At 44.9% G+C, this 9771-nt stretch overlaps 1 protein-coding gene across 4 annotated transcripts; it reads right to left on the bottom strand.

The window, feature by feature from the left end:
* Window positions 1-2225: 2225 nt before the first annotated feature.
* On the bottom strand, window positions 2226-9352 carry LOC115104967 (palmitoyltransferase ZDHHC23-B-like). Of its 4 annotated transcripts, none has more exons than XM_065007006.1 (5): window positions 9031-9352; window positions 7551-7724; window positions 6757-7458; window positions 6152-6376; window positions 2226-3457 (listed from the first exon to the last, which is right to left on the bottom strand). In XM_065007006.1, the coding sequence occupies exons 2-5, from the start codon at window positions 7685-7687 to the stop codon at window positions 3184-3186; spliced, it is 1338 nt and encodes a 445-aa protein (XP_064863078.1). In that variant the 5' UTR covers window positions 7688-7724; window positions 9031-9352; the 3' UTR covers window positions 2226-3183. The 4 variants fall into 4 exon arrangements, with proteins under 4 accessions (XP_064863078.1, XP_064863076.1, XP_029482282.2 ...); XM_065007004.1 differs by lacking the exon at window positions 9031-9352 and adding an exon at window positions 8698-8986; XM_029626422.2 differs by lacking the exon at window positions 9031-9352 and adding an exon at window positions 8698-8984 and having other exon boundaries at window positions 6152-6232.
* Window positions 9353-9771: the final 419 nt, after the last annotated feature.

The raw sequence follows: 9771 nt of genomic DNA, 5'->3' as shown, positions 1-9771 counted from the left end.
TTTCCTATTGGAGCGATGAAGCGTCAACGCCATTAGGAACTAATCGGAATCCATGTTCGTCAGTAGATCCACATGTACAGCTCGGGTGGTCATGCACTTAAAGATGATGCCCCATCTCTTTTCATTTCTCCTGCCAATCTTGATGATATACGGTCCAAAGCGGTCCACGCCTATAGAATAGAATGTGGGTTTGTGGAGACACAGTCGGGTTGGAGGCAGATCAACCATCCTAGGCACATCTGGCTGGCCGCGCCACTTCCTGCATTCAGTGCAGCCAAACTGAAAATGGCGATAGGCTGTCCTCCCCCTCAGAATCAAGAACATTCGACATAACTCAGCAAACACCCTACATCAAGGAGAGACCACTACCTACAAATAGGTTGTACCTGTCTGACTGGAGCCAGGTTAAGACGGTTGTAGAATCCGACCAGTGCATGACCTCATGGATTTCCAGGGTGATTTATTTTCTCATGACCACAGCCAGCTGGGCACCGGTGAGTGCAGCGCAGTGCTCGAGTCTTGGCATCGACTGTTGTCGTTTCCGGGCCACTCTTGTTCTTGCCGTCTTCAGTACGGAGGTACGCGACGGCAACGTACGCACATTCTGAGGCATCACTGAAGACATGAACGCTTCTTGTGCTGGTTGGGAGACCCATGTCGGGGCAGACGTAACACCTTGGCAGTGTGACCTGAGACAGCTGTGGAAATTTGTTCTCGCAAATAAGCCACACTATTCTTTTTTTGGAGAAGATCTTCAGGTGAGTAGGATGACCCCAGGTAGGTCTGGGTCATCCCACCCTCTTTTCTTATCCCAGAGCCTCTGGACTTCAACCTTAGACCGTGTGGTGTATGGGACGATAAAGCCGAGCGGATCATACTGGCTGGCAAGGATCTGATATATGTTGCGCATGGTGGGTTCAACTTTCTCCATGTGACCGTGCTTATTTCCAAGTGTCAGACAGACATTGCCATTGTAATCCAAGGCTCTTGGGGTTCCACGCCATCCTGGGTTAACCATAGCTCACTGCTCTCCGACCTGGACTCTTGAAGTAGGTGTTCGATGACTGCTGGAAGGTTGCTGGCCCACTGGTGGACAAGGTCAAGCAGAGATAAAAAGGAAAGGTAGAGATGAGATTGGGGCTGTCAGTCACGGTACCATACGTGGTTGTGTTATTGTAGTTGTAGGAAATGGTTTAGCTAAGGGACAGGGTATTGACTTGGGCGCTACTTCACAACAGAACCGATCACTGTAGGCAGGGGTCCCATTTACAGGTTTATTCGGGGGACAAAACACTGTCACCAAAAAACGTGTGTTCTAAACATCGACAACACTTGTATTCGTTCGACAGGTTTTTATTTTGTCAAACTTTATTGAGACAAATGATAGAAATTGTGTTTTTCAAATAAATGATGATTGCAGAATCATTTAAGGTGCACGTGATGTCATCAATGATAAAGCGCCACTCCACATGTAATTATAAATACCTACTGCTTGCTCAATCTATTTTTCCAACTATAAAAATAATTATTCTTTGCAGAACAAGGATTTTCCTGACTTTCAAGAATCCTGAATTGATTCACCTTGTTTTTTGATTCACATTCCATTTTTTCAGATCTACAGGAGTGTACGTTTCACCTTGGCGCGAACTGTGGCGATACCAATGATTTTTACAGTATAAACCCTGGATTGCTGTTGCTATATATTCGCCAATGAGAGACTTTGAAGACACCGGTCATCCATATTGGCCCTTCCCAGTAGCAGCAGTCCTTCATAGAAATTAATGGAATTCTACAGTATTTCATTTAAATGTTTCAGGAACAAAATTATGTGTATTTAGGATTTTTTTTAAACTTAGTCACAGTAACATTAGTACTTTTAAAAAATAAATAATTTAGCTCAGCCAAAATCTCTAAAATGACAGAGGCAGCTTATGGTAGAGAAATTAACATTATGTTCTCTTGCAACAGCTCTGGTGGACAATCCTGCAGTCAGCATAAAAATTGCACACTCCCTCAAAACATCTGTGGCATTGTGTTGTGTGACAAAACTGCTGATTTTAAAGTGGTCTTTTATGATCATTCTTTTTAATCAGTGTCTTGATATACCACACCTGTCAGAATCCTGAATTGATTCACCTTGTTTTGTGGATGGATTATATTGTCAAAGGAGAAATGCTCACTAATAGGGATGTAAACAGATTTGTGCACAAAATTTGAGAGAAATATGCTTTTTGTGCGTTTGGAAAATGTCTGGGATTTTTTTTATTTCAGCTCATGAAACATGGGACCAACACTTTACATGCTGCGTTTATGTTTTTCTTCAGTGTAATTTATTAGCAGGGTTTCCCAAACTTGGTCCTCGGGATCCTAAGGGGGGCACATTTTGTTTTTTGCCGTAGCATTACACAGCTGATTCAAATACTCAACTAATCATCAAGCTTTGATCATTTGAATCAGCTGTGTAGTGTTAGAGCAAAAACCCAAACATGCACACGTTGGGTTCCTGATGACCGAGTTTGGGAAATGCTGCATTAAGGCGTCTGTAACAGAATAAACGTTGCAAAAACTAATGTAGACATTTGGTAAATGCATTTCTATAGTTTCCAAAATATTTTTTACAACGGTGGGGCAGTGCCAAGATGGAGGTGCTTCAATACAGTGCCTCCTGTCAGTTATCTAGTGTATATATACATATTTGGGACAACTGGGGAGAGAAGGTGATGGCAGTCAGAAGTCTGAGGTGTGGAGATATGCTGCCATCTGTTGGTGAAAGACAGTACATCAGATGCATCCTTCAACTATAGCCCATATCACTGAGGGTGAAGTTACCCCTAGACACTGACCCAAGGTCTGTCTTGTGTTCTTCCCCCTAACGGTTCAAGTCAGGATTCTTTGAGGCACAGGAGGTTGGTGGCACCTTAATTGGAGAGGACGGGCTCGTCGTAATGGATGGAGCAGCATTAGTGGAATGGTATCAAATACATCAAACACATGGTTTCCACGTGTTTGATGCCATTCCATATGCACCGTTACAGCCATTATTATAAGCCGCACTCCCCTCAGCAGCCTCCTGTGGTATGAGGGTAAAATGATCCTAGATCTGTTTCTGTGGGCAACTTCTACCTGGATCGTCCAATTGATCAATCACTTCTAAAGATGTAATGACGATGATGAGCAGCTCAGCTACACCAAGTCAGTGAGACTGGGTGAGGGTGTGTGCAGGCCTTCTCCCATTGTCAGGAACTCTGCCCAGTTGCCACGGAAACCATGTGAGTAGACTCCCGTGTCTACGACGAGGCCCCAGTAGTGGCTGCGGGCGGTCTTGTCTCGGAGGGCGGTGCGCACCTCTCGCTCCGTCACGTTGTAGCTGACGTTGATGAGCTGCAGGACCAGAAGGTGTAGCAGGCCACCCGTCACTATGCTGCTGTACCACGCACAGGTGAAACACAGTGCCGAGCTGGAACACACACATACACATACTTTAGACACCAATATTCCATACAATACACCATATATTCCTGAAAACAGTCCCTAGCCACTAGCCCACACCCCTTATTTTTGGGATTCAGATATGTGTTAACAATGGGCTAAGTGGAGCTTACACCCTATTGATAACACCAATGTTATTTCTACAGATCTGCTAACACCAATGTGAAAGGGAAGGGGCTACACACACACACAAAGCTGAGAAAGAGACCATTTGTTACCGCGCTGAATAGTGGACAATACTATACAGGTACACTACAGGGTCGTTCCACCTCAAAAAGCACAAGAAAAGATTTCAACACCCACCATCTCAAATTTGGTCTGAAATGATTTTGGTTGTTAGAAATTGATAAGATTAACATTCCTGGAATATTATTTTGTTGACATATCATTTGATTTTCAGAGATTAAGCTAATTGATTGCAACCAGATTGGCCATTTTAATGTATATGATATTAAATAAATATAGTACATATAGAGAACTGATTTTTTTCTGAACAGTTTTTTCCTTGTTGGAGTGGAATTGGCGGGGGGTCCGTGGGTTGCTTTTGACAATTTCTTTGGATTCCTCATGTCTTACTCATTGTTTCAAAAGAAATTGGTCCAAATCAGATATTAGGTCATATTTTCATTGAATATTATATGAATCCTATAAATTAAAATGGCCAATTTTGGTGCAATCAATTAGCTTAATTTCTCAGAAGTCTTAATTATATTTTTCAACAAAATAATGTTTCAGGAAAGCTAATCTTATCTGTTTCCAACTACAGAAATGACTTCAGAACAATCTGAGATTGTGGGTGTCATGGCTTGTTGAAATGACATGGAAGGAATCTACACACACATCACATCAAAACGCACATCATCAGCAACCACACACATTCACTCTTACACAATAAACCCGGCAGAGCCACATACAGTAACTGCTCTGTAAATCTGGGTCAGTAGTTGATAAAGAAGTAGGCCTGGTTGGGGATACGATTAAATGTTTATTAACCTACATTACCCCCATAAATACCTGGCTATTTCAAAACCTCACAGCTTTATATGTCCCAGATAAAGAAAAGACTGATTTGATGCAATTAAAAATCACTTGTTCTCTTATAGAATGACCAGGAAGCCATTTGGCTGTGTGCCAGTGGGTATTTTACGACACTATTGATCTACACCGCCTCATTTCACAGGCTCATTTTAGCCTCTAATGCCTAATAGTGTGTTTTAGTGAGCTAATCATGTGTGTGTGTGCATCATATACTGCAAATCAAATCAAATTGTATTTGTCACATACGCCAAATACAACAGTGAAATGCTTACTTACAAGCCTTAACCAACAATGCAGTTTTAAGAAAAATACCCCCCAAAAATAAATAAGTCACAAATAATTAAAGACTAGCAGTAAAATAACAATAGCGAGGCTATATACAGGGGGTACCAGTAAAGAGTCAATGTGCGAGGGCACCTGTTAGTCAAGGTAATTGAGGTAATATGTACATGCAGGTAGAGTTATTAAAGTGACTATGCATAGATAACAGAGAGTAGCAGCAACGTAAAAGAGGGAAGGGGGCAATGCAAATAGTCTGGTTAGCCATTTGATTAGATGTTCAGGAGTCTTATGGCATGGGGGTAAAAGCTGTTTAGAAGCCTCTTGGACCTAGACTCTATGACTAGGGTGGCTGGAGTCTGACAATTTTTAGGGCCTTCCTCTGACACCGCCTGGTATAGAGGTTCTGGATGGCAGGAAGCTTGGCCCCAGTGACGTACTGGGCCGTACGCAGTACCCTTTGTAGCGCCTTGCGGTCAGAGGCCAAGCAGTTGCCATACCAGGCAGTGATGCAATCCATCAGGATGCTCTCGATGGTGCAGCTGTAGAACCTTTTGAGGATCTGAGGACCTATGCCAAATCTTTTCAGTCTTCTGAGGTGGAATAGGTTTTGTTGTGCCCTCTTCACAACTGTCTTGGTGGGCTAGGACCATGTTAGTTTGTTGGTGATTCTGGACACGATTGTGTGCATGGTGTGTGTTGACGCTCAAAAACCTATCTTTACTGTATGTAGGGTTTTCAGCCATTACATTCGCCCACATTTGGCTCCGTGTAAACTACAATTCCGACGCTGTGTTATAACATTTAGAAAACATCAATAATCACTGCTTTCTAAACGGTTTTCGAAACATACGCTGATATGCCCCTCATCTTTCATGTCAGCGAGAAAGAATCTTTCAAATAAAAAAAATATACAATTACTGTAGCAGTTTTACAGATCTATACACTGTGTTCCTCCAGCTGAGGAACAACACCTCCTCCCCAGTTAGCTTACACACAGGTGTTTGGAGCACACTAGATAGCTGCCACCTGTGCTAATCAGCTATGTCTTCCGCTTCAGCTATGTCTTCCAATAACATGGACACATATGGCCGTGTGGGAACACTAACCCGAACCCTACAAAAGGTGTGAAGTAATTTACCTTTTTTTAATTTTTTAAAATCACTGATATGAAATATACGTTCCTTATGTTTCCAAAGGTACCGCAAGCGATGAGTCTTAATGTTTAGAGCAACCGTCGGGGCTCTTAGCAAAACTCCCCCGGTCAGAAGATACTATCGTCAATGGGCGCTAAGGTAGTTTGTGTCTATAAATAGGGTAGGTGTGTCCTGTGCATCCCTGTTACCTGTACTGATTGTAGACGCCTGGGCAGTAGAGCAGGGCGCTGAGCAGGTTCTGTTGGGGACACACGCTGCGCAGCACCAGACTGATTCCATACAGAGAGGTCAACAGAAAGAGGAGGAGTGTCGACAGGAAGCTGCAGTGATTGGCCTGGCCCACACAACTGTTTATCCTGCCACAGTGGCGACATGACGGACACGACACACAGACAGACAGACAATACACAGTACTGAGACCGTGCGGTTAAACCACACACACAAACACACAGTACAGCTCTGATTTGTAATTTGGATGAGAGCATCTGCTGCTCAACGACTACAATGTAAGATTTACTTAAAACCCATGATTACTCCAAACACACACACGCACACATCTGAAAGAGGGATTGAATTATATATATATTCTGCACGATTGTGTGCGTTACAGATCAGTGTGACTCAGAAACACAAGCCTATGGCTGATGACACAGAGGCAAGATAATGTCACTGATAATTGCTTAAACATTGCTTCTTAGGCCTGGCATGACACTGCTTAGACATGGCATGTGTACTAAATTACAGAGAAGGGCCTCTTTTCCAGACAGACAAAGGTGTTTTTAAGAGGACCCACCAGACACAGTGGTGGTCCAGCCTCAGGACACAGACACCACAGATCCTGCAGTGTCCCGCTCTGGGGGGCCGCACCACCCTGCACAGAGAGCACCACTTCCTGCTCCGCCCACTCTCCCTCTGCTCCACCCCTTGGCCCTGCTGCTCCGACCCACTCCCTCGATTGGCTAGCACTACTTCCTGCCCAACCCCGTTGAGGCTGGTGTGGGCGGGGTCTCTGTCCGGAGGTGAGCTGTGATAGGTCACCGTGCTGTGGACGTCGGCCGTGTGAGGCCGTACGTAGCCGGGCTCTCTCTTGGTGTGGATGAGTGAGGCCAGAGTGAGGGCCACCCCCAGGGTCACTGTACCCAGCTGGGTCAGCCCTACACCCCCCCTGGGGAAGACCTCGGTGAGGAAGAGGTAGTACATGTAGCCCAGGGAGAACAGGGCCAGGCTGAGGAAGAACAGAGTCCGGCCCTTCTTACGGTGGGTGACGTAGTAGTACCATAGAACCAGTACCGGTAGAGCAGTCAGAACCACCATGCCCAACAGGAAGTGAAGGGCTGCGATGTGTAGGAGGACAGGAAGTAGGAGCATCGGGGGCAGCACCGATAGATCAACACGCCGGGCTCCGCCCCAGAACCAGGGAACACGGAGGCGGTCGCTCACCATGGTAACCAGACGGGACAGTGAATCTGCCTTCTGGGGCTCTTTCTTCAGCCATCTAAGGGAGAGAAGCAGACATTTACTGGATAAAGAATATTTAGCTAAGAGTGTTTAGGTAACAGGCCGTAGATGGGTAAGCCACTCCATCACCTGTCACAGGCATCGTCCAGGTCCTCACAGTCACAGCAGCAGGCTGCCACATGGCTCCGCCCCCCCTGAAGGTCCACAAACTCACAGCAGCACAGAGGCTCATCCGGCTCCAACACCTCATTGGCTCGCTTCTTCATGACAGACAGCCAGTCAGCCTGGAATGTTTTCAGTCTCCTGCAGAGATGAAGGGTGAGCGAGAGTGGGTTGGTGTGTGCATGTGTCCTATTCTCATGGGGATGCAGATAGATGGAGGTATATGTGTGGCGGGGAGTCGTGGTTAACAGTCCTTTATAACAATAACCCAGCCCACCAATACCTCCTCAGTCACAGGAAGCAAGGTCGATGCCTCCCCAGGGTACAGATAAATTAGACTATTTATTTTTGTTCAGTGCAAACCACCCCTTCTGCAGTGGGAGATGTCTTGCAATTGAGGGAGGCTATGAAGAGGATGAGAATGGAGATTCATTGTTAGCTCTATATGGTATTGGCTGTAATTGGAAACCCGAACCAACTGATTTGAGCGGGAGAGGCTAGTTTCTTTTGGGTCTCCAATGCGCCCTTGCGCAGAGGACATTGCTACCAATTTGGGCTCGACCGCGTGGCGACAAATTGGGCTGTCTGCCAGCTACTCTGTGAAGGAGACTGCTGAATAGCCTATCAACCACATATGTTGTGGCATTCGCAGGCCACTGGAATTAACATGTAGTAAAGGCCTTTCCCTCCTCAAAAGGATACCAATTTCCTAGAAAATGAAGCCCACAGGTTTAATTCTGGGTTAGCCTATACAGAGAATAGTGAATGCATTTAGCCTTGATGTTTTTGCTACCACCAATCTAATATAGATTGTAGTAGCCTCTGGGCACGTGCCCTGTGTGCCCGGTTGAGTACTACACGTTTCAATAGCTGGCTAGACTAACTAACAATCTAAAAATGATTTGCTGACATGGCTAATTGAGTGACTATCAGTGCCTGACATAACAAGAGAAGAACTGCTGCTGCATTTCGAAATGGCACCTGGTGTATTATACTATTCACCTCCCCCACCCACCCACCAACCAAAATACGCATTGGTATGTTGAGACACAAACTGAGTTCCTAAAAAAAATTGGGACCGGTAGCTGCCCCGAGTAACAGACAATTAGACAACCTGCTTAAACCTCTGGATACAATGTCACCGTCTGGAAAGTTGATACCAAGTAGCCAGCCCATCGCTGCGTAAAGGATGGCGGGCTATCATTTGACTCTACTTAACCCCCTCGTGAATAGAACAGACATGTCACGTGTAATAGAAAATAACTGCTATTCATGTAGTTTTATGAAAAGTCATATGGCCTACCTACAGGTACCTACTTCCTTAAAAACTGTAGGCTAGGGTACATTAGGAACTGCCTACTGAACTGACGAGGACATTAGACTGCTCACAACCGCACATTCCTAAAAAATGCAAACTGAATGTAGCTATGCATATCACGTAGCCTACCTGCCCGACTGTCCTGTTGCAAGTTTAGTCTATTAATGTTGTTAATCCAACAAGGTATGTAGGCTGTTTCGTCTCGCTTCTGATGTTTTAGTCATTCCTATCCCAGACCGCACGCGTCACTGCTATAGAGGCTACTTTGGAAAGCGCTGGAACCCTATAGTCACCCCATTCAAATTTTCTACAGATAGTATTTTCCGCCGGTATGTCTGAATGAAGAGCAGACAGAGGTCCACATATAGCCTACACCTCCTCTGTCGATGAGGTTGTCTGGTCAGTAGGCGGCAACACGACCGCCTGTGCTGTGGAGAGTGGCGGAGTTTGTTTCTCCTTCATACTTCTGACGTCAATAGAGGGGGTGGGTAACCCTTTATTTCCCTCAGATTCATTTTACCAATCTGAATCAAGACAAGGGTACTGTCTATCAACAATAGCATTTTCAATGAAATAAGCAAACATTGAGCTTATTTTAACTGTTCAACCCATAGACATATTTTCGTACGAAAATGTATGCACACACTAGTAGCTCTGGATAAGAGCGTCTGCTAAATGACAAAAGTGTAACATGTTATGGGGAAGGCCATTTTGGGTCCCAAGCCAAGTTGTTTCAGCAAAGGTCAAAGATCAGTTGTTGGCAAAGTATAGCCTATCAACTGGAGAGCTACGGCTCCTTTCTGTGACATTGGTGAGGTGTTGAGCTATGGTGGATTTTTTATGATCTGGAAAGAAGATCAAAGATCAAAA

This window comes from Oncorhynchus nerka, linkage group LG22 (assembly GCF_034236695.1).
Source record: "Oncorhynchus nerka isolate Pitt River linkage group LG22, Oner_Uvic_2.0, whole genome shotgun sequence".
In the NCBI taxonomy this organism is placed as follows: domain Eukaryota; kingdom Metazoa; phylum Chordata; class Actinopteri; order Salmoniformes; family Salmonidae; genus Oncorhynchus; species Oncorhynchus nerka.
This window is presented reverse-complemented; position numbering and strand designations above follow the sequence as displayed.